Source organism: Narcine bancroftii, chromosome 13 (assembly GCF_036971445.1).
Source record: "Narcine bancroftii isolate sNarBan1 chromosome 13, sNarBan1.hap1, whole genome shotgun sequence".
Lineage (NCBI taxonomy): Eukaryota > Metazoa > Chordata > Chondrichthyes > Torpediniformes > Narcinidae > Narcine > Narcine bancroftii.
Window position 1 is genome coordinate 24,927,730 of NC_091481.1, and position 25,357 is coordinate 24,953,086.

Consider the following 25,357-nt stretch of genomic DNA (forward strand, 5'->3'; position numbering starts at 1 on the left):
CAAATTCTTAGTATAAAATTCCATGCCATTAATTGTAAGAAAATGGGTCAAAGCCCATGATTCCCAGACTACCAAAACTTGCTGCGCAACAATTGTGGTGCACAATTGATTTACAAGTCTTTTAGATATAAAGGCAGACAATGTCCTTGTATACAACCTTTAGGTACTTTGAATGGCTGCAAGAGTGCTGGAAGCTGTTCTCTCATAAGGAATGACAAGTTATTTTACAAATGACTGAAACAAGTGGAAAATACAACTCATTCTTTTATGATAGGAAACAAAGGAGAAAATGTTTTGGAATATGATCATTTGCGTAACAAAAGTACAATGCATAATTTAAGAAAATAGTTTAGTATTAATTCAGCAAATTAGATAATTTTTTAATAAAAAATCATTGCATCTTTCAAGCTTTTGTGCATAGAACATTTTTTGTTTTTTTTTAAAAAGACACACAGCACGGTAACAGGACCTTCTGACCCACGACCCCATGCCGCCCTAATATCCCAATTAATCTACAACCCCAGCACATTTCTCTGCAATAATTACACAACCATTAAATCTTTATTGTATTGTCTTGGTTTTATCTCTTCTGCAGCCCCCTTCCCATTGAGTTGCTGCCTAGTACAGATTTTTGTTTTATTGTCCTTTCCTATATTGGTTTTTGACTAAATGCCACTTTCCAACACAAAAATAAATGGCTGCACGGCCAGAGCTATTGCAATGGCAGCGCTGCTGCTGGTGCAGACCCAGGAGAGCGGGGAGTGGAGAACAGCACTACTCTGTGGGTCCAAACACCGGGTCCTAATGCCATCAGCTCTGATTAGGCTTTAGACAGCCGGTAAAAGATGCTGATGGTGTTTTTAATTAAAATCCTGTAACTATGGATCTAGGCCCATGGTGGTGCCTACGCTCAGCAGTGGCCACGAGGGGTTTCAGGAAGCAGCAGATCCACACATGGCACCAGAAATGAGGAGAACCACCCCCACTGAGAAGGAGAAGCACAGGAGATAACTCTATAGGACAGTGACCATGCAATGGACCGGTGAAGTTAAGCAGCTGAAGGTCCCACCCAGGCTGCGAGCTGCAGGAGACTGGCTTATGGGAACCAGGTATTGGAAATGGGATGCAAGAAGGGCTCCCGAAGGACGGATGCGGACGATCTCCAGATTGTATTGGAGGATTTGATATGGAGTTCAAATTACCAGTGGATTATCATGCAATATTACATTTTCTTTATTATTATAGAACAATAAAGAAATCTTGAAATCGCTTCACCACTCAAGGACAAAATGTGCTTGCCACAGATGTATGTGCAAATCAATTTTTGGAGACAGCCACAAAATCTAGGTTCTAGAACTCTAAGTACCAAGAATATAAATTTTGGATTGAGGAATGAAGTCAATAACCAAATTCCCCAAAATTGTGGGAAATACATTTGGATGATCTTTTTGGATGATATCAAATTGATATCTGTCACAGGGAAACACAGTGGGCAAGTACATTTACAGATACAAAATGGATCAGAGAGATTAAAAAGAGCCCTGAGCAGCAAGAATTATTGTTCCCAAATAAAATGTCTAACAAAGTTTTTTGTGTTGCTAATTAATGCTTTGCCATTTGCTTTCCGATACATTATATGTGCAAACCATCTTCTATTGTGCATCTTTTTCAAACATTGTGTCAAAAAATATTTGCCTCCTGCAGTTCAAGTATCCATTCTTCAGAAGTGAAATGACCATCATTAGTTAGAAAAAAATGTGCTGAAGAGCTTTATGTTGTAACAGGCAGAAAAAGAACAGCTAAATAGATGTTCATTTCCTTAAGAATATATAGAATACTCAGCAGATGTACGTTGTGTCCAGTGGAAATAAAGCAATTTCCTTCAACTCCCCTTTCTGGCTATACATAAATAAATAAGTTATCTAGATTGGGTGGCTTTTATATTATAACTTGAGCAATTTTCATATTTATTTTAACATAAATCAGGCATTGGGAACAAAATAAATATTCACTATGCTTCCTTCAAGACTCTTAGATTCACCCATATTCTAATGGACAGAGAGGAAATTGTACTACGAGATCAAAGAAAACTTCAAAATTGCAATCTCAGTAAATAAAAGTTGTGTCTCTGTAGCACCATAAAGTCCAAAATGTATTTTACCATGACACTTGATTCTTGGTAGTTATTCTTGGGTTGAGGAAAATTAATCCTTCAATAATAGATTCTCAAAGTTTTTCCCATTGAGAAAAAAAAATTCACGTAGAGATCTCTGGAGTACTGGTGCTAGGAGTGGCAGACACCTTGCCTATTGTAAATGCTTTCTAAAGAAACCCTAGTTGTCTCTCTTGTGTAACATTTGAGCATACAGCTCAATTTTTTAAAAAAATCCTCTCTTAATTATTATCCACCTCTAAATCAATAGACCTTAAACGATCTTAGTTGCAAGAAGTGAGAGATCCCCATGTTTCTCCAACTGCTTGTTGCCAGAACTTGGAAAAATAACTCCTTTAAATATACATTTACCTCAGGTACTGGCTTACTGTCATAATTCCACTGCAATAATTTCAAATAGCCATTGTTTAGCACAGAAGATGGACTTAGAGAAAGACTGGAACTCCCATTAGTGCCAGAAGACGATGTGTCTGAGGAGGGTTCTATGGCTGAAACTTCAGCAATTGACTCCTTCAACCACTGTGTTGTGTGATCAAGTGCATCTACAAACAGAAACATTTATGTTTATTCAGAATTTACATGTAATCCTTCACCATGGCGCAATACAAATATATGTTTCCTGCAAAGATATATTTTGATGTATAAGAGATTACATCAAATTCACAGACAGGTGAGCTATTTTAATTAAAATGGGATAAGGATGCAACCATCTTTATTGGGTTACTGTAATGCACAAGTAAAAATTATGACTAAGGAACAACCATGCCAAAAATACACACATTGTATATTGTTAGAATCAACCCCATTATTGTCCCTTACTCATTTAATTTTAAAGTAGTTTGTGAGATACATTAAAAAAAAGACAAACAAAATATAGGTTGATGGATTAGTATCTTTGTAGATGTTGCAAAGATTGGTAGAGTAAAGGATGGTGTGCAGGGCTATCAATGAATACAGTAAAATATAGACCAGTTAGACATATTGAACATAAAATGGCAGATGGAATCCAATCTAAGCAAGTGTGGATGTTGCACTTTACAAAGTCAAATATATGGGGAAAGTACACAGTTAATGGCAGTACCCTTAACAGCATTGATGTAAAGATGGATCTGAGGATCCAAGTCCATAGTTCCCAGAAAGTAGCAATGCAAATAGAAAGGGTGGCAGAGAAGATAAATGCAAACTTGCCTTCATTAGGTGGAGCATTGAATTTTAGAGGAAGGAAATTGGATTAGGTAGGTTCTACTTCAAGTATTGTCTGAAATTCTGTTTACCACATTACAGGAAAGATGTGAAGGCTTTGGAAACCATACAGAGGAGATTTACTAGGATGCTGTCTGGATTCGAGGGTATGAACAATGGGGAGAGGTTGGACAAACCTGGATTGTTTTATCTGGAGGGACGAAAGCTGAAGGAAGATCTGATAGAAGTTTATAAAAATTATGAGAGGCAGAGATAGGATAGACAGCAAAAAAAAATGTCAAGTACTGGAGGATATGTATTTAAGGTAAGAGGAGGAACGTTTAAAAGATAAACAGTAGCCACCTAGAATAGGCTGCCAGGGTAATGATGGAAGCAGATACAATAATAATGTTAAAGAGGCTTTTAGATACTCATGAATATGCGGGGAATAGAGGGACATGTTTCATGTGCAAACAGTAACATTTTTTAAACCAGGCATCATGTTCGGAGTAGGCATGTGGGCCGTGGGGTCTGTTGTTGTGACAGACTATTCTATATTCTAGTTTCCAAATTCCTCTTCAATCCCTGAATAACATTTCCTGAATGTCCTTACATTCTATACTGTAGTGAGCCGGGATTCACTAGAAGTGTGCTGTACTATCAACTGGTCCTGCCTCCTGGCTCCTCCACCGGGGGCCCGTATATAACCCAGGTTTCTCACCTAAACCCAGAACCCCTCTGAAGCCTGTTCATGAACCTTACCTGTGTTGTAAGCCAATAAAAGTGTTAGTTCTCCCTCCAGTCGAGTGAGAGATTTTATCTACGCTACAATTTTATTAGCTTGCAAGGTGCTGCTCAAGTCCAGTGTGCTGTTAATAGACCCCCCAGTCCCCTGAAACGGCTGAGGAGTTCGCATATCGGCTAGACTGCTTCCAGGCCTACCTGAATGCGTAGGGACACCTTCCATACAAAGGTGTACGCATTGTCTGACTGCCTGACGTACGAGGCCGCCTTCGAGGCGCTGAAGGCTCGCTAAATAAAGGCCCCGAGCGAGATCCCAGCGAAGCACCGGCTTGCCCTATGCCGCCAACGGCCCGAAGAGTCAATTGACAACTACTTGCTGGATCTGCGAATGCTAGCTAAGAAGTGCAGGTATGAGGAGATTCAGGCCACGTCTGGGAAGATGAACAGATCCCAGACACCCTGGTCGCAGGGGTCCGCTCGAGGTACATAGGGCAGGAGTCAGGAAGGAAGGACTTCGTTAGTCACATCGAGCTAGCCAAATCACTGGAACAGGCCAGTCTCAAGAACAACAACCTTGAGGCCAGTGAACTCGCGGTCTCAGGTGAGCACCTCCAAGGACCAGCTGCTCCCACTACGGTGGCCCCCGCTCTAACGGCTGCCGCTTCCCGAGCCCAGGTGCGTTTTCAGCAGCAAGGGACAACATTCCCATGCCCACTGCCTGGCCAAAGATTCGGCATGCTCCAGCTGTGGGGAAAAATGGACATTGGGCGAGGGTCTGACGCGCAAAGTAAAGTCCGGGGAAATCCATGGCCTGTACTGCTCCTGGATCCAGTCCCAAGCCGCCTGCCCCGGACTCGCCCGGGATCGCCTGCTGCGCAACCCGCCACCTACGGAAACAGCATGAAAAGAATCAGCGGCCATCTTGTAGCGGCCCGATTTTCAATTCTGCGCCATCATCATCAGAGGAGGAGGAGGAAGAGGAAGGAGGGTGGCCATCTTGCCACGCCACGAGGTCGACACCATCTTACCTGCATAGATCAACTCACGACGGAGAAGGCCACTCGAGGGAAGAACACAGCATCTCCGCCAATCTGGCATCGCTGGTCCTCGACTAGAATAGACCTCATCAGCTCAGCAACTCAATGGTGATGGTGAAGGTAAACAGACATTTAACCAAATGCCAGATTGACACAGCCTCCATGGAAAGTTTCATAGACTCAAAAATATAACTTAAAAATGTACCCACCTAATTACTGAATCTTCCTAGCATCACAGTCCCATTCAGCACATGTATAAAAACATTGTATTGTTCATCTGTCATTTGAAGGCGGGAAGTTTTGTAAATTTTGCATGTACCTTTTTGGATGAATTGTGTGTTCCAGTATTGTTGGGTCTGGACTTCCTCTGTCACCTTAAAATCATCCCCTTCCCCCCGGTAACGGTTCGGAACAGAGGGCCCTCAAAACCAGGACCCACTTCCAGCTTCTCCATGCTGAACATCGACCCCCTGCCTCTGTTCCAAAACCAGTCCACTAACTAAGTCCATCGCCACCAAGAGCAGGAGGTATAGCAGGACAGACAGGGAGTTTATAAAGAAGGAGACCCAGTGCCTGCTGGAGGAGGGGATCATCAAACCCAGTACCAGCCATGGAGTGCACAAGTGGTGGTAGTGAAGGAGGAAAACAAGTCCAGGTTAGTGATTGACTATAGCCAAACAATTAACAGATACACATTCCTGGACGCATACCTCCTCCCTTGCATTTCAGATATGGTGAACGATATTGTGCAGTATCAGATCTATTTGACCATCAACCTGAAAGCTATCACCAGCTGCCAATCCATTCCGAGGTCTACCCATACACAGCATTTGAGGCTAACAGTCGATTTTATCAGTTCTGGAGGGTCCCTTTTGGTATTACCAATGGGGTGTCTATTTTCCAGCGGCAGATGAACAGGATGGTGGAGGGTTGAAGGCTACCTTCCCCTACCTCAACAATGTCACCATCTGTGGCCACATTGTTAAAAACTATAATGCCAATCTCCAGAGATTTCTCCACGTGGCGAGAGCTCTGAATCTCACTTACAATTCTGACAAGTGTTTATTCAGGACTATACGACTGGCTATCCTTGGCTACGTGGTGGAGAATGGCGTCACTGGCCCCGACCCTGATAGGATGCGCACCCTGTTAGAGCTTCTCTTCCCCAGAACCACAAAAGCTTTGAGGAGATGCCAGGGGTTTTTCTCATATTATGGCCAGTGGATCTCTCAATACATGACAAGGTTCATCCCTTCTTAAAGGCCATCACTTTCCCCCTTTCGGCCAAAGGCCAGACAGCTTTTAATTACCTCCGGTTACACTGCGAAAGCCGGCATGCACGCGGTAGACGAAAATGTACCTTTCCAAGTGAAAAGTGACGTTTCGGACGTAACCGTGGCCGCTACTCTCAATCAGGCGGACAGGCCAGTTGCCTTTTTCTCATGAATGCTTCAAAGGCCATGAACTCCAGAAGCCGTTTGTGCAAAAGGAGGCTCAGGCCATTGTAGAAGTTGTAAGGCATTTGAGGCACTAACTGGCTGGTGGAAGATTTACGTTCCTCACTGACCAGTGACATTCATGTTCAGCAATGCCAAGAGGGGGAAAATCAAGAATGATAAAATTGTTAGGTGGTGGATAAAACTCTCCACCTACAGTTTTAACCCTCCAGATACCTTGTCCAGGGGATGATGTGCCTCTGCACACACTGGTCAACGGCAGACCACACACAATGAGGTCTGCCATCCAGGGGTCACCTGCATGGCTCATTTTGTCAAGTCTCACAATTTGTCCTAGTCAATAGAAGACATCAGAGAAATAACCAGGTCTGTGTTGAGTGCAAGCTGCACTTTTTTCGCCTCACAAAAGCGCACCTGAGTCATCCAGGCCCTTTGAATGGCTCAGCGTTGATTTTAAGGGACATCTCCCCTCCACGAAAGGAAACATCTACTTTCTCTCAGTCATCGATGAGTACTCCCGCTTCCCATTCGCCATTCATTGCCCAGACACGTCCGCCATGAAGGTCCTAGACTCTATTTTCACCCTGTTCAGGTAATCCGGTGATATTCATAGCAACCGGGGCTCAGAGTTCATGAGCGACGAGCTGCATCAGTACCTGATGGTGAGGGGCATCGCATCCAACAGGACTTCCAGCTACAACCCTCAGGAGAACGGGCAGGTTGAAAAAGAGAATGCCACGATCTGGAAGGCTGACAAACTTGTCCTGAAGCAAAAAGGCCTTCCAGACTTGCACTGGCAGGATGTCCTCCCCCACACGTTCATTTCGGTTGGTACTCTGCACTGTGACCAGTGCGACTCCTCATGAGCTAATGTTTACATTCGACAAAAGATTGGCATCAGGGACTACACTCCCAGCCTGGCTCACCAGTCCTGGTCCAGTCCTTCTCAAGAAGCAGGTGAGAAGAAGCAAGACCGACCCCCTGGTGGAAAATTGCTCCATGCCAACCCTACGCACACCTACGTGGAGCGCCCAGATGGTATGGAAGACATAGTCTCCATCAGGGACCTTGCACCCACCGGAACAGTGGACCCATTGCCTCAGGTGCCCCACGAGCTACCGAGTTTTTTTCCCCACCCCTGCCCATGGCCTCAGGGGACCCGGTTCAAGAGGAGAGTGTACCCCCTCCATCGTCGAACCGGAGCCCCAGCCTACTACCCTTCCATCTCAGGTGGACTGAGAAACTCAAGGAGTCCAAAGAACCTCAGGATTTCCAGACGCCCAGGCCACCTGAATCCATAAATAGTATTGTAAATATTTCTATTTCTGTGAATGAGGTGAACTGGGATTCACTAGAAGTGTGCTGTACTAACCATTGGTCCCACCTCCTCTCCTGGATATAACCCGGGTTTTCCACTTAAACCCGGAACCCCTCTGAAGCCTGTTCATGATCCCTACCTGTGTTGTAAGCTAATTAAAACATCAGCTCTCCCTCCAGTCGAGTGTGAGCTTTTATCTACGCTACACATACATTCATTACTCAAACCTGTTTTGCCATCCTTTTCCTGCTTTCCTGCCTCCTGGTGGCACGGAAAGTATTTTAATGTACATCTTCTATTAAAACAATTATCAACTGACAAAGCCCTAGGTATTCTTGATACCATTCTTTATTTCTCAAAATTAACATGAAAAAAATGAGCTGCATTGCTTTGGTGGGAGGCATCAATGCATTACTACAGTAATGAATGCCATCTCATAGAACTTCATTCATACAGCCTTCCAGTCAATGACATTTTCATCTATATTGAACATGCAACACCTATCAATAAAAGGTAAACACCAAACCTTCTAACTTGGGAAAAAAAATGTTTATTATGCACTTAACCACCAGAAATGTGTCAAACTTACTAGGTTGCTTATTGAGAAAATCCTGAAATTTGCTTCGTTCGTAGTCTACAGAGCATTGTTGAATGCGTGGCCGAATATATTGAATGGTGAAGTTGACCATGTCCATTGTCATCAGATCAAGGACACGAAATATTTCTCTAATGAAGAAATACAAACCCTATCAAAGGTTATGAAATATGTAAGAAAAAACACCATTACGTTCAAAAATGTGTAAAGAATTGGTCTTCATTTTAAAATCAACTTCTAATTATAAAGAAGAGGTTTTTCTCCAAATTAAATGTAAAAATCTCAAATGAAGCAGCTTGTAATGCTGTAAGAAAATTACTTATTTACCTGAACAATGGGACTATTTCTGTAACCGATTTTAATTTTTTGACTTCATCATCCCGAACTGGGGCACAAAACTTGCTCATTAATGTGATTATATAGTCAGCCAGCTTATGAATGTCAACAGCATTGTGTTCAGCCTGTTGTTTAATTAGATCCAGATCAAGGACTTCAGCGATCTGGCTTCGAAGTCTATTTTGACCAGGTATCAAAAATGAGAGCAATATCTAATAACAAAAAAAAGTTACACAAATTAAGGAGCCTGCATTTCGTGACTGAATACCTACAACTTTATATTTGCTGATGTTAAGTTTTAAAGGTAATTTTTTAATGGCATTTTAACATTTATCCCCGTCATTTAAATGGGAATTCAGAGCAATTCCTTGTAATCCTAAATTAATTAACAACATTGTGTTTTAAATTATACTCACTGAAAATTTTCTAAAATGTTAGCAATGTAACAAAATGAAAGCATATTAATCTACATGTTAAAAGTGACGATGCCAAGGAAGCAGGATGTTATTGTCATGGAACATATAATATACTCTTGGAAGCCTATAAAGAAATACATTAAAAATTGTTGGGGTTTCTGGAAAAAAGCGGAAACGCACAAACTGCTTCATCACAAAGGCAGCAAAAGATTGGTTTACCATCCATATCTTTTCAATACATTATCACAGTGTAGAACCAGTGGCATTTGATCTTTTAAACTACCAACATAAAGAATACAACATCAGGGCAACATCTATCAGACATGATACTAGAACTAATTGTGTTTGAAAGTTAAAGAAAAAACTATATTAACATTGAAGGATGGAAATATATTGTGGATAATAATTATCTACGCAGAAGTTACTTTTCATATCAAAACTGACCACAGGAAAAACACTTATTCAAATCACTCTTCTTAGAAACTCTCTTCATCTTTAAACTGGACAATGCTGCAGAACCATTATAATGTAGTCAGAAGACATAACCTATAAGGGGTGGCCAACCTTTTAATTTAGACAGACAGCATGGTAACAAGGCCATTTCAGCCCACGGGTCCATGCCACCCAATTAACCTAAACCCCGGATCGAACTCATGGGCCGAAATGGCCTGTTACCATGCTGTCTATCTAAATTAAAAGGTTCACCACCCCTAACCTAGATGATGATCTGAAGAAAATGAAACAGATAATTCTTTACCTCTTTAATTTCTCCCAAAAGCAAGAGGGCGTGATCATATTCAGGTGGATTCTTGTTCAACTGGGCCTCCAAGCAATCCCAGAATGCTCTGTGAACTATTTCTTTTACTCTCCTCTGCAAACTGTACACAGAATATGGTCCTGGATGAATTAGTTAACGTTTGCAGTTTAATTATTCAATCATAGGATTCAAACATTTTGGGGTTTGTTATAGAAGTGCATAAGGCTTTAATACTCAACATATAAAATAAAAATAGAGTCTGGCTTAAAAATTGGATTAGACTGAATGAGAACATAATCTGGTTAAATCCACATTGGGGGTGTGTGTGTGTGTGTGTGTGTGTGTGTGTGTGTGTGTGTGTGTGTGTGTGTGTGTGTGTGTGTGTGTGTGTGTGTGTGTGTGTGTGTGTGTGTGTGTGTGTGTGTGTGTGTGTGTGTGTGTGTGCGCGTGCTTATGCATGCACCATTTCTCACTTCCCATTCTCAGCTGCGTTCATAGTGAACTGAAAAGTAAACAGAGGTCATTCAAGTGCAGAAATTGAAAATTATTTCAGAAAGGAAATAAGAATCCATTTTTACAAAGACAGAAATTATACCACAAGAAATAAAAGATAAAGTTTTAAAAGAAAAAGTTCAGTGGTGCATATCCTTTCTCTGTGTCAGTTAGGGACACAGTCTCTAGTTTTTTTTTTAATTTAAATATCACATGGCACAACATGACTGTAATCAGCTTTACATATTGCAAAGATTAATTTAAAAAATCAAAATAAGATCATTCTCATACAAAACCCATAAAAGACAAATTAACTGTACACTCTGGTATGAAATTATTACCCACTAATCAATTTACTGAGGTAGAGAGTACCACTAAAAATCCTATGCATCTAAATGCCATCAAATAATTTCAATACACTTTATAGTAGGATGAACAACTTTTGTTTAATCATCAGATGAATTTACTGGGGGCTTGGTAAGCGTAGCAATTAGCACACCTCAATTACAGTGCCAGCGACCCAGGTTCAAATCCAGTGCTGGGTGTAAGGTATATTCACATGGGTTTCCTCCGGGTGCTCTGGTTTCCTCCTACCCTTCAAAAAGTATGGGGTTCTGTAGATTAATTTGTGTATTGGGGTGGCATGAGCTCATGGCTGGAAAGGCTGGAAAGGCCTATTTATTCTCCAAATAAATAAATAAAATGGAAAATAATGAAGATTACGTTCTCTTCAATCATGATTATACCTGAGCATTAGAGGCATTTTTATGATTTATATTTTTTATTGAGATCTTTAAAAAAATATTTCTCCAAACCCTTGAGTCAGTGTTAAAGTTATGTAAATAAGTTACAAAACATAAACTTATCCATAAAATAGAAACAAACATGGCAGCAAAAAATATCAATAACCATATGTATCTATTTCGACTTCTAATAACAGGAAAAAACTGCTGTTCATTAATATGCTTCACCTCAACATCCACCCCCACCCCACCCCAGAAACCTAGATATTTTCCCCATTTTCGTGTATCGATGTCCAATCTATCAAACTGTTTGTGAGACATGTGTTCAAACGCAGCGACTTTGGCCATATCTGAAGCCCACTCCTGAAATGATGGTCCGCCCAAATTCTTCCATCCTATAACCATATAACAATTTATAGCGCAGAAACAGGCCATGTCGGGCCTTCGAGTCCGCACCGGTTCCCTTGAACAACTCCACTAGCTCCCCCCTCCCGCTCTCCGCCCATAACCCTCCAACCCCTCACATCCATATACACATCCAACATTCTCTTAAATGACAGAAGGGACCCTGCCGCAACTCTCTCTTTTGGAGGATCCATTCTGCCACCACTTGCTGAGTGAAAAAGCATCCTCTAACATTTCTCCTTAACTCAGGCCCTCATGTTCCAACCTCCTCTGCCCTCAGGGGAAAGAGTCTACTTATGTCTAGTCTAGCTATTCCTGTCATAATTTTAAATATCTTTATCAAATCCCCTCTCAGCCATCTACGTTCCAATGAATAAAGCCCCATTTTCCTTAATCTCTCCCTGTAATCTTGATGCTGTAAGCCAGGCAACATCCTTTTAAATCTTCTCTGCACCCTCTCCACCTTATCTCTATCTTGCCTCATCTAAGATTACACACTCCAGACGCCCTCACTTGTGGCAATAGACTTCAGACTATTCCCAGATTATCTTATTATCGAAGATAGAGTCATCGCTGCCAACTCACTTAGCTCCAGAAATATCACTTCACAAACTTTAACCTTTTGAGAGTTTTAAATATTATTGAGGAGATAATATTATAACCTTCAAAACCAAAATGTGAATCTAACCTTTTTGACATGGAATCCAATAACTTAGCTATGTAAATAATCCAGTTAAAAAGCAAATACAGCGCAGCAAATGCATTTCCGATTTTGGGATGAGAAAATTATCTGCCTTGGTACATGAGTCTGATTTTCTTTTTCAACTGATAATTACTTATACAATGCTGGAGAAATTACTTTGCATCATTTTGAGATTAAGACCAATAACATTGTGACCTGAATCCTGATGGTATATTCTTACTAGCACTTTTTTGAATCATGACCTAAAGCTGCACATTTTTTTTTGTTGGAAATGAACTGAGAACAGAGAGTTGTGCTGGCATTCAAAAACTCATCGGCACCTGAAGGACTAAATTGGTAAGGGTCACAGATATGGAATTCATAGGAATCACTTTGAAAAAAGATCATGTCTATCTTAAACATCAAGTAGAATATGTTGGTCATCTATCATCCCAATTTTAAAATTTTCTTACCTTTGTGGAGGAAGATCAGTCGATTTCATTTGGAAGTCGCTGTTCATAACTATTTCATGAGCCAGAGTCAATTTTGACAATCCATTTGCAGTCTCCATTAGGTCATCAAAAGAAACCATTTTGGGAGGGCTTGCTATGGTAATAAAAATAAACTTAACCGACCATGCACAGGAAAGACTTCTGTACAAGTCAAATTTATTGTCATACAGGTACAACCTGATGAAACAACATTCTCTGGTCCTCAATGCAAACCACACAGACACAGAACCAGACATAAAACACATACAGACAAACACACATGCAGGACAAGTATTCATTTATACAAATAAATAAATAAATATTGTTTTGTACGTATAAGGATCTTGGATGGTTAGTGTGAGGAATTCCCTTGGTCGTTCAGCATTCTCACTGGTCGTGGAAAGAAGCTGTTCCTCAGCCTGGTGGTGCTGGCTCTGATACTCCTCTATGCAAGTCAGTTTGGGGGAAATGACAATTAAAAGGAGATCACAGGATGTCGATCTGAAGTTATTTTAACACAAAGACAACATCATTGGCTTGTCATTTAGGATTGGCAAATTTAACCTCACTGAGACTGTTTGAGCTTCCAGGAAACTTGGCTCATTGTAATAGCTGAGTGAGGGGCCACTGACATCTGGTGGAGGACCTCGAGACTGCAGCAACAGAGACAAGCAAGAGTTGGCCATCGGCCTGTCGAGCCTGCTCCTCCATCCAATCAGGTCACAGCTCATCTGGCCATAAACTCAGCTCCGCTCTCCTGCCTGTTCCCCACAACCCTTAATTCCCAACTATGCAGAAATCTATCTATCTGTTGTTTTAAGATAATAATTGTGCCGTCCATGCTATTTTCTCCGGCCTCACTAGTAGATCTTCAAACCGCCCGTAATTAAGTACACTCACTACTCTATTACATGAAGAACACGTGCATCAACATGCATTCAATCTATATAATGCACAGCATCTATATATGTGAGCTGCTTTTATAGACTGTTAAAATCTACCCTGACTTAACATGCCTAAGACACTGAGTGCATGCCCAGGCATGCCTGGACTGACCAAAACAGCTTGTTTTGTGGGCAATATATTAGTAGACATATTTTATGACAGGAAATCACAAAAAAATAGGTTATATTCAAAAAACAGTACATGATAGTAAATTTTTAAGGTGATTTTCATGATCAACAAACAATCTAAAATCCATAAAATACACCCAAAAGTGCTTAGGAAGAAAAATCTTCATTGTCCAGTATGAGAGATGAGTAAAACTAATATGAAAATATGAAAGATGAAGAAAACTAGTATGGATATATGTGTAATGAATAAAGCCAGTATGAATAAGATAAGGATAGATAACAGATAATAGAATGTAGGAAGTAAAGTTAGTCTGAATAAGATAAGGGTCTTCTAGCCTTTTAGACAGAATTAGCAAGTTCTGCATATAAGAAGTTCGTAAGCCCTGAGAGTCGGGAAGGTGTGAATAAGGACAATGACATGATGGGACACCGACAGGATACCCCCTGGTCCTCCAAGTTCACAGAAACAGCACGTAGGCAAACAGGATTGCCTAATGCCAAACTCATCCAGGAGGCAGAAGAATGTAAGGGGGCGGGGGGGTACTTCTACACTGAAATAAACTGTATAAAAGTTGGGTGAGCCCCAGTGTATGGGTGTATTCCCAGGGTAAGGGGAAGCACCCAACTTTGCATTGTTGTATAATAAATGTTCTTTGTTCTCAATTTTTGTCTCGAGCAAATTCTGTGAAGGTACTTCTGTTTCTCACACCAGTGTAATTGGCTTACCCTTAGAAAGGTGAACATTTTGTCTACTATCAGGCATGCATTGCTGTCTGATTAAGCAGGAAGAAAATGACTAAAGAGTGAGTGATTGGACAATTATTTAAATTTCAAAATTTGACTCAAATTTAAGGTTTCATAGTGATGGCCTTACTGAAGAAAGAGATAGTATTTCAAATTTAAGAATAATGGGCAACAAAAGTTACTCTAATTATTAGTCTGGAAGTTCATCAACTTGACGAAATACACCCTTTGGTGTGCCTGAAATGTGATAAGTCTTCCAGCATACTGAGATGTCAGTGAGGGCATGCTGCCCACTGGTACTTTCCAGCCTACAAGAGTTCATGCTGAAGGATGCACTGAGGCTTGCCTCAGTCAACCTGAGGGCTTTGTGGGGAAGGACAACGATGTAGACTCCAGATTCTAGAGTCCTTCTACAACTGGGCATTGAGGGGCTGAGACTGGAAGGGAAGGGGCACAGTTGTGGCATTAATGCTAGAAAACAAATACAGTGATGGAAAAGTATGGATCCGACACTAAGGTGAGAAAAGACATTGAACAGTTTTATTTTGTAAATAATTCACTATGAATAAAGTTTATTTTTGTAAAAAATTGAAAGTTCTCTTCCCAATATCTATATTTAATCTGCATTTGAGCTCCTCAATTCTCAGTTACTTCAATCTTCGGCTTTAATTACTCAAGACTATAATTTCCGTATAAAACTGTTGAAATGCAAAGAAACAATATCGACAAAAAACATACAGTATATCATTTACTATCATTATAAATTTCAGATTTATTTAAGAGCAAGTCTGCTGAATAATAACATTTTCAAATTCACAGTGTATAACCACAGCAATTCTTTCCATATCCAAGAGAAAATTATGATAGCAGCCCTAGTTCTCTTTGGAATATCAAGTGAAATGCAATGTGTGGTTCTTGAATTTTTTAAAAAAAATCTTTCTTTGTAACAGATTGCTGACTGGATGTGGAACATCCTCAGAGCAATAAGCTCATCAGATCACATTAAAGCCATTTTACCAAATAAAAAGAGATGTATTTCTGGTAAATATTCATATAAACTGAAACACAAGGGATTAACCTTTAATAAGGACTATTTGCCTTTCAATTTAAGAATCAAATTACCATAGACACACACAAAAAGAATAATAGATCATCTTTGGTGGTGGGACAACTAGCTTCAATAATGCTAAGCATCTGCCACTCGGACGGTTTCTTGGCTTTGTGGCCTACACTCAGAAGGAGTGGTGAAAATTTTAGAATACAAATTCTCAAAACATCCTTTAACCCTCTCCTTGAATTTTTTAAAATAAAGAGTTCAAACGTACTGCACTTGGATTTATTGTGATCCAAAGATCCAAACCATCTCGTCACCTCATATTCTGTCTGGGCATCTTCCAACTAGATGGAATTACCATAAATCTGCAGTTTCCATTATCCCAACCCCCACCATCTTTCCCCTTCCCCTATCCTGATTTCTTCTTTCCTCTAGATCTGTCTCTTTCTCCCTTCCCTCCTTTCCACCAGCTCTGCATTCACAGAGCCCTCCCCTCCCCTGATCATTTCTCACCTTTCCACCCTTGTCCTCCAATCCATGTCTAATTATCACCTTTGTCTGTTGGGCTGTACTTCTCCCTTGCCCTTCCTTCCCTTCCTCCCCAGCTTTTTTATTCTACCTTGAAGAAGGGCTCAGGCCCAAAACGTCAGTCATTTATCTTTACCTCCTAAGGATGCTGCCATATCTGCTGTTCTTCCAACATTTCTTAAGTATTCACGACAATCAAAGCATCTGCAGCCTTTTTTCCTTCACTTTTTATTCAGTAACATGCCTGCATTTTTCTCATACCTTGAAGAAGGACTCAGGACTTATATCTTTACCTCCTATGGAGGCTGGAAACCTGTAGAGTTACTCTGGCATTAATGTGATTTTACTATAGTCTAATTGCAGTGTTTGCAGAGTCCTGTCTAACTGTGGTAAAACAAACACAGGCAGATGGATCCTTTTGGTAACTTGCACAGACATCATAACAATCTCCTAGATTGACAAGACCATTCAGTTCTGAACAGAACTGAACATTTTTAAGCATTTCGTGCACAGCAGATTTAAACGCTGTAGGTGTCAGAAATATAATGAGCCATCACAAAGTAAATTGGATAGCATGAAAAAAAAAAAAACCTACAGGCTGGTGAGTTTGGTTTGCTTGAAGAATCACTGCTGAAGCTTCGTCGAGCATTTTCATCGTCACTGGAAGAATTGACACTATCTGACCGCTCACTAGATTCAGCATCACTGTTTAACGATTCATCATTTGAGGAATGTTTCTTGTTACTGAAAGGCATCTTCTCTCTGTTTAAAAAAGTGCTAACATGAAAAACCATTTTTCTCTCAACAGGTTGTGTGCTTTTTGGAATCAATCACAACACATTTAATTATGATTTTGTACAAAAAGAATAGTTATTTTATTCAGTTAAAGTCTGCAGACTGGAATTGTAATGCAAGGCACAAAAGTGCTGGAGAAATTCAACAGATCATGTGGCATCCACTGGACATAAAGGGCAACCAACGTTTTGGGCCTAGCCCTTCCCAAAACGTTGGTTACCCTTTGCTTCCCGTAGATGCTGCGTGACCTGATGAGATTCTCTAGCACTTTTGTACCTTGTAGTATATTTCAAATAGACATTTTAAATAACATGTAAATGAAAGTGTGGAAGAGAAAAATACCAGAAGTTAATTGTGCATGGCTCAGAAAGAAAAGGGCAATCTTCAATCAAAGAAATGGGAGACTTATAAACTAAAATACAGTTATAAGAAAAATTATCGCTTACTAGGTCAGAGTTAAAATGCAAAATAATACTTTATTTTTTAAAAAACTAATAATGTGGTGCTTGTATGGAAAAGTAGAAGTGAAGTATTGACAATCTCTTAGTATAGCATTCTCACACACTAAGTTTGTTGGTAAAATGTACCCAACCAACAAAAGGGGCCATACTCACTTGAATTTAGAAGAATGAGAGGGGATCTTACAGAAACGTATAAAATTATGAAAGGCAAGATAGAGGTAGGCAAGTTGTTTCCATTGGTGGGGAAGACTAGAACTAGGTTGGGGACATAGTCTCAAGATCCATGGAGATGGAGATGATGGGGAACTGCTTTTCCCAGAGGGTGGTGAATGTATGGAATTTGTTGCCCACTCAAACAGTGGAGGCTACCTCAGTAAATATATTTAAGACAAGGTTGGATAGATGTTTACAAAGTAGGGGAATTAAAAGATATGGGGAAAGGGCATGTAAGGGGAGATGAGCCTATTTCCTTGAATGGCAGGGCAGGTTCAACGGGCCGGATGCCCTATTCTTGTTCCTATTTTTAAATGATCTTATTGTTAAATATGAACTCAATTAGAAGTTTCTCCAAAATATCAAATTTCTCTTCACTCAACATTCAAATATTTGAAAAATACTCATTTTTGTGTTAGGTCAAGATTGATAAAAATTATAAATCTTTATTTTCAATTGCATTTTGTTGCTACTTTTATTTATCTTTCTGTTCACATCGCCAATTGCTCCAAAAAATAAATGGAGAATCTTTTAAATTAAAAGTCAAAATGAATTACATTTGATCAAAAATATGGTATACTACTACTGCCTGGACTACTTACTTCATCTAAGTAAAAAAAATGTTTAGTTAGGATTTAAAAGTCTCTTGTAAAAAAAAACGAAGTGAAATGGCTAGGAGAACTTTAAATATTCCACATTTGCTTACAGCCTTATACATGACTAGACATGCCAGTTAGGGTGGTAAAATAAAAGATGTTGGAAATCTGAAATAAAAAGAAAATGTTCAAAACATTCATCAAGTCAGTATCTGTGGAAAGGGAAGCAGAGTTAATGTTCTCGGTCACTTACTCTTTTTCTCTCTTATCTGATTCTGACAAATTCAATCAGATACTATTTATTGTCATGTAACAGCGATGTAGTATTATACATAATTGCCTTTGGTCTGCAGACAAGAATTCACCAATTGCCCAGTGCCCCTTACAGACTTACAGTCAGAGAAAGAGAAGCAAAAGAGAGTGCACCTCAGAATCATTGAATGTCTGTGGCTTTGCTTCCAGCTGTCCCACAGTCTCTGCACTGCACAAAGCTCTAGTTCAGTTCAGACTGGTGGCAATCCGAGCCCAGATCCAAACCACCAATGTGATGAGGAAGCCTTCAGGGCCCATGGCCCTTCGGGAGACCTGCGTGCCCTCATTACCCTCTTGAATCCCGGATTCAATTTCTGGTTCTCAAGAGTCTCCAGCAGCCTAGTGTGAGTCCTTTGACCTCAAGTCACCAAAAGCTTGGCACCTGTGTGTGTGTGTCCTTCACCCACGGAGCCCCTCACAGGTCCTCTGCCATGGTCACCTCTGCTTCTCCTTAACAGCAGTGGGGCAGAGGTGGTGGTAGTGGTGTGGGGGGGGGGGTTCTCCCAGTTAAGAGCCTACAAGCCTTCACGACCGCTCTGTAGCAGAGGTGTTGCCATCTTGCAACCAGATCTTGCAGTCACAGGCTTTTAAATATGACATCATTAGCCTCCTTTAACAGGCCATTTAAAGCCTGCATGGAGCTGTCGATAGTCAGACTAGACATGTGAACGCTATGTCTCGGCTGCCCACTCTCCCAGATTCCACATGAACAGCAGCACTGCTATTACAGGAACTCCAGCAGCGCCGCCATTTTTCTCTTTCAAACTCTGACATTGACTCAGTTTTTCCTCTTTCCATCAGCCAGATTTGCTGGACATGTCCTGTGGCGTTGTATAATTCGACGTTGATTTCTTTGCATTTCCAATCTCTAATATCCTGCTCTTTTCATTAACCAAACCAACCCTTCACAACTTTCCCTCAAAGAAACCCTGGCCTCACTCTATCAGAAATATTTAATTTGTAATAGCCATCCCTTCCCACCTGTCCTTCAAATGCTCACTCCCAGTTCTGATGAAACAAATTTGACCTAAAATTGTAGGTGTTTCTCTTTTCAGTGATGCTACCTGATCTCTGAACGTTTCCAGCATTTTCTTTTTTATGCCATATATTAGACAAAACACGGGGCATCCTATGCTGCTTTTATCCAGATTCACCATCTTTAAAAGCTTTGTAGAACTATTTTTTATTAGCTGACAGTACATTGCCTGTATTCTAACTTCAATGTTAAATCTTCCCCAAATTTATCAATCATATGATATAATTTGCCACAAACATTAACAATACAAAATGATCCAGTAAATTTAAAAACAAATCAGACTCGATTTTCAATTAAACTAGATTGTCATCATAACTGTATGCCAATGTGCACTTAACTGATATCTGCACATGCTGGGCTCGGATTGCCACCAGTCTGAACTGAACTAGAGCTTTGTGCAGTGCAGATATCTGAACACCAAGAACTCCTCCAATATTTCTCTGCCAAATCCATGGGTTTGTGCAAACTGAACTTGAAGGGTTAAAAAAAAGAGAGCGAGCTAACAGGAACCAGATATTAACATTTAAGACTTCTCCCTAACCTTTTAAGTCAATTTTACACTTCAATGAAACAGCCACATTCCTTCTTGCAAATGGCTTCAAATGAAGGTTATTGTGCAAATTTAAACTCATTTGAAAAAAAGTTTCACATTCTAATTTTATAAGTATCAAACCAATGATGTGGGATATACATTCCCAGTTGAACATTCTTTCCAGAGACGAGTTTTTAGCATTGTGTCCTTATATATTTAAATTCCGTAATTCTTTGTTGACAATTCATTTAACAGCAAAGATTCCATGCAGCAGAGAGTGAATTTGCCCTTGCAAATTAAACATTTGCACTCTCTCATCAACATAGACATTTTATACGAATTATAAATGATGTGCTTTTTTTTTTTAAACCGCTTTATAGTAATGAATTCTGACCTTGCAATACAGTGGGTGCTGCTGTGCCAGCACTGGCAGGAGAATGTAACTGCAAATTTACAAAAAAAATATGGTAATTGGATTTACAGAATAAAAATTATAATTGAAATACAAATATATTTCCCCCCTCACCAAATTATGAGCATTACCTTAAGGTTATTCTATATTCATCCAAGTTGTGATTAAATTTTACTGAAATCCACATAACAACCCTGATGAGCCCCCATTGGTTTTTAATTCAAACCAAAGTAAATTGTATGCAGCTTTGACAAAGCAAATAGACTTTGTACTAAATTACACAGCCTCTGTTTCAAGTAATCAAATTGTTTTCATGAGATCGTGCATGACTTTTAATGATGAAAAAATCTAGGGTCACACTGCTGAAACTCGCTGACAAATTCCCACAGAGGTGGTCATAAAGCCAAAACAAAATCGGAGTGACAATGTCTAGACCAGAGATGTAAACAGTGTTTTTTAAAAAATGGCAGTGTTGCTGGAGCCGCTGCAACGGCAGCGCTGCGGTTGGTGCAAACTCAGGAGAGCGGAGCGTGGTGACACAGAATCAGAATGAGAATCAGGTTTATTGTCATGAACATGTCACGAAATGTGTGGTTTTGCAGCAACGTTATTATGCATTACAGGTGCAAAAATTGCTTTGTTACATTTCTGTATATACACTGATTAAAAAAACTAAATAAATAAGGTAGCATCTGTGGTTTATTGTCCACTCAGAAATCTGATGGCAGAAGGTGTTGGTCTTCACGATCCTGTACTTCCTTCCTGATGGTAGCAGTGAAAAGAGGGCATGGCCTGGGTGGTGAGGGTCTTTGAGGATAGAGGCTGCTTTCTTGAGACACCACCTCTTGTAAAGGTCCTTAATGAAGGAAAGACTAATGCTCATGATGACAATGGCCAGGTTTACAACACTTTATGGCCCTTTCCTGTCCAGTGCATTAGCATCTCTATGCCAACCCAGTGATGCAACCAGTCAGAATGCTCTCTACAGTACACCTGTAGAAATTTGTAAGAGTCTTTTGTGTCATACCAGACCTTCTCAAACACCTAATGAAATATAGCAACTTGTGAGCATTCTTCATGATTGCATTGACATTATAGCCCCAGGAAAGATCTACAGAGATGTTGACACCCAGGAATTTGAAGTTCTTTACCCTCTCCACTGCTGACATCTAGATGAGGACTGGTTTATATTTTCCTGGTTTTCCATTCCTGAAGATCACAATCAGTTCCTTAGTTTTGCTAACATTGAATGCAAGGTTAGTGTGTTGTTGTTACACCACTCAACCAGCTGATCTATCTTACTTCTGTATGCTTCCTCATTGCTGTCTGAGATTTTGCCGACAACTGGTGTCAAGGGCAATTTTATAACTGGCAATTGAATTGTGCCTGGCCATACAGTCATGGTGTAGATTAAGTAAAGCAGTGGGCTAAGCATGCATCCTTGAGGTGCGCTTGTATGGACTGTCAACGATGACGAGATGTGGTTACCAATCCGCACTGACTGTGGTCTTCCGATGAGGAAATCCAGGATCCAGTTGCAGAGGAAGATACAAAGGCACAGGTTTTAAAGATTTCTAACCAGGACTGAGGGATGATGGTGTTGAATGCTGAGCTATGATCAGTTAAAAACAGCCTGATGTATGCATTGCTATTGCCCAGATGATGCAGTGCTGAGTGGAGAGCCAGTCAAATTGTATATCTGCTGTGAAATAATTGTCATTGTAGGTGAATTGCAGCGGGTCCAGGCCTTTACTTAGGTAAGAGTTGATTCTCCCAGTTGCACTAACATCTACTGTGATGAAAAGATTTGATAGGCTGGTCATGGCTAGAATTAGTACCTAAGCAAAGATCTGGACACACTGCTATTCATCTATTGCCACAATCGCTCCACAGCAGATGCAACATCATTGGCTCTCCATTCAGTTCTGGATCACCTCAAAAACAGCATCTCATACATGTGGCTGCTCTTCATAAACTACGGCCTAGCCTTCAACACCATTATTCCCTCAGTGCTGGTCAAGAAGCTCAAAACCCTTTCTCATTGGAAGGCCACTATCAGTAGGAATTGGAAATACTCCTCCTCAATGATCATCAATGTAGGTGCACCACAATGATGTGTGCTAAGCCCATTGCTCTACTCATTGTACACCCATGACTGTGTGGCCAGGCACAATTCCAATGCTATCTACAAATTTTCCAATGACACCGCAGTCGTTGGCAGAATCATAAAGACCAATGAGGAAGGCATACAGGAGGGAGATAGATCAGCTCACTGAGTGTTGACATGACAACAACCTTCACTCAATATTAGCAAAACCAAGGAGATGATTATGGACTTCAGGAGGAAGTCAAAACACGATCTAGTCCTCTTCAAAGGCTCAGTAGTGAAGATGGTCAAGAACTTAAAATTCCTGGGCGTCAACATTTTCGAGGATCTGTCTGGAGCTTCCGTGTCGATGCAATCATCAAGAAGTCTCGCCTGCAACTATACTTTGTGAAATGTTTGAGGAGATTCAGTATGTCACTGAATATTCTGCAAAACCTCTACAGGGGTACTGAGGAGAGCATTCTGGCTAGTTGCATCACTATCTGGTATGGAGGTACCAAAGCTAAGGTCATGAATAAACTCCAGAGAATTTCTAACTCAGCCTACAAAATCATGGGCACCAGACTTCACTCCATGGAGGCCATCTAGAAGAAGTGGTGTCTTAAGAAAGGTTCAGGAGCCTAAAGACAAGCGCTTAGCAGCACAAGGACAGCTTCTTCCCGGCTGCCATCAGATTCCTGAAAGGTCAACGAACCAAAGACACTGCCTTACTTTGACTTTTCGTTCACTATTTTTTATTTATTGTTGCAAGGCGGTTAAAATGAATGTTTACTGTGAAGCTACTGCAAAACAACACATTTTATGGCTTGTTCATGACATTAAATTCTGATTCTGATTCATAGCTCTCCTGCATAGGGCTCACCTACTGAGTCCAACAACCAACAGCTCAGTGCAGGCTTCAAAGAGCCTGTTAAAGGAGCCAATAGTGCTTTTTAAAATCCTGCAACCGCAGGGTCTGGGCCCAAGATGGTGGCACATGTGCTGGCACCAGCCTCAAGGGGTTGCAGACTCTGGGGAGCAGAGACCTGGCATAGGGCACCAAATACAGGGAGAATGTCCCTCATTTGAGAAGCAGAGGAAATGACCATGCAGGATGGTAACCACAGGCGCAACCTGCGAAGGGCTCTACGGTGTAGAATACACAGACAACAGCGACTCGAGGCGAGAAACCCATGCAGGCTGCGGGTGACTGTGGCCAAAGGACTCACACCAGGCTGTGAACTGCTGGAGACTGGCTGAAAGGGTACCAGGATGCGTGAGGGTGTTGAGGGTGGGAGAGGCTCTCAAGGGGCCTCTGGCGTTGAAGACTTCCTCATGGAGATTTGGACCTGGAGCTCAGATGGCTGATGGTTTGGACTGTAATCTATGTGGCTGTAGAGGCAGAGTGTTGGAGGTGAATTTGAGAATTCAGTGACTCTGAAGGGACTCCCTTGCTTTTCTTTCCCTGACTGCAAAGGGTGCCAGGCATTTTCTACTGATGACGAATCTTGACCTTACGGCAGACTAAATGCAATATTGTGTAATGTTACATCCGTTTTATGACAAGACAATTAACGAATCTCGAATTATGAAAGTTAAAAGTTAATGAACTCTCTGTCAACTAGTACTTAGAAGGCTATTCTTGAACTCCGTGCTCGACCGCCATAGATGGGTCGTTAGGGAGAGCTGATGTTCAGTTTTAAGCTCCCTCTCGCGTCACGCAAGAGATCATAACAAGATCACAGCCTCCGCGAAATAGACGTCGCAACATAAAAGTAACCGAGGAAGGGCAAATCAGTCACTGAACGTTCGAGCTTATCCACTGTAGGTGCGGGTGAAACGGGAAATTTGTTCAACTGTTCCCTTCCTTCCAAACAGACCCACCTTGGGAGCGAGTCCTTGACCGAGGAGCCTGTTTTTAAACTTGAGGCGCAATCCAAAAGGTCAGCCCATGCGTCAACAACCCCGCTCAAAGTGGCTCCAGCGGATGAATGTGGTTTTTGTTGAACAGCGGCGGAACGACGTTGGCTGCTGCAACGATCGCGGGTTTCGCTCATCGACAGGTGTCACTCACAGTTAAAGGGCTCCACCACCACCAGCTGGAGGCTATCAGTCGCACGGATAAGTATCAATAACCCGGGAGCCAGCGTGCCCCACTGCCAAGAGGGGTGCATCCAGTCACTGAAGTGCTCGCCTTGACTCGTTCACTCCAATATCACCAGCTGACTCGAAGGCTCGTCGGTCACTTGTATCTATTTTGCATTGTCCGCGGTCTCAGACACCGATACGTCGCTCTCATGATCGCCGTCTTCTATTCGGATGGGACAGCTCCCCTCGCTCAAGCTCGAAATGCTCATGAGCTCGGCCTGTTTGTTTACGGATATGACGTGTGGTTAATTGTTACCATTTGGAGGGGAGACACGTGACGGCAACATGACTTGGTAACCAGCAAACTATGAACAGCTGTTGGACAGAGGGAGGTTGGCAAGCGCTGTCTTTTTGCCCTGAAGCCTTTCTGCTGCCTTGCAATTTTCCTCCCCGCCCACCGAAACTGAGGATTGTTGCCCACTTCTATGAAACTGACCATTGTTGCCCACTTCCCATTTGTATCCATCCCCCCCCCCCCCCCCCACTTTCATTCGTTCACAAGTCCGGAAATATATGATGAAAACGCAAATAGACAGGGT

At 41.2% G+C, this 25,357-nt stretch overlaps 1 protein-coding gene across 2 annotated transcripts in view; it reads right to left on the minus strand.

Moving 5' to 3' along the window:
* Nucleotides 1-25,058, minus strand: part of tcp11l2 (t-complex 11, testis-specific-like 2) — a 29,859-nt gene extending 4,801 nt beyond the window's left edge. Inside the window, exons 1-8 of one of the 2 annotated variants that reach the window (XM_069907558.1) lie at nucleotides 24,555-24,643; nucleotides 20,567-20,615; nucleotides 16,823-16,989; nucleotides 12,811-12,943; nucleotides 10,016-10,136; nucleotides 8,834-9,054; nucleotides 8,501-8,637; nucleotides 2,525-2,715 (exon numbers count right to left, since the gene is read on the minus strand). In XM_069907558.1, the coding sequence (XP_069763659.1) occupies nucleotides 2,525-2,715; nucleotides 8,501-8,637; nucleotides 8,834-9,054; nucleotides 10,016-10,136; nucleotides 12,811-12,943; nucleotides 16,823-16,982 (963 nt within the window). In that variant the 5' untranslated portion in view covers nucleotides 16,983-16,989; nucleotides 20,567-20,615; nucleotides 24,555-24,643. Of the gene's footprint in view, nucleotides 1-2,524; nucleotides 2,716-8,500; nucleotides 8,638-8,833; nucleotides 9,055-10,015; nucleotides 10,137-12,810; nucleotides 12,944-16,822; nucleotides 16,990-20,566; nucleotides 20,616-24,554 lie in introns of both variants that reach the window. The other variant, XM_069907557.1, reaches the window with a different exon arrangement.
* Nucleotides 25,059-25,357: the final 299 nt, after the last annotated feature.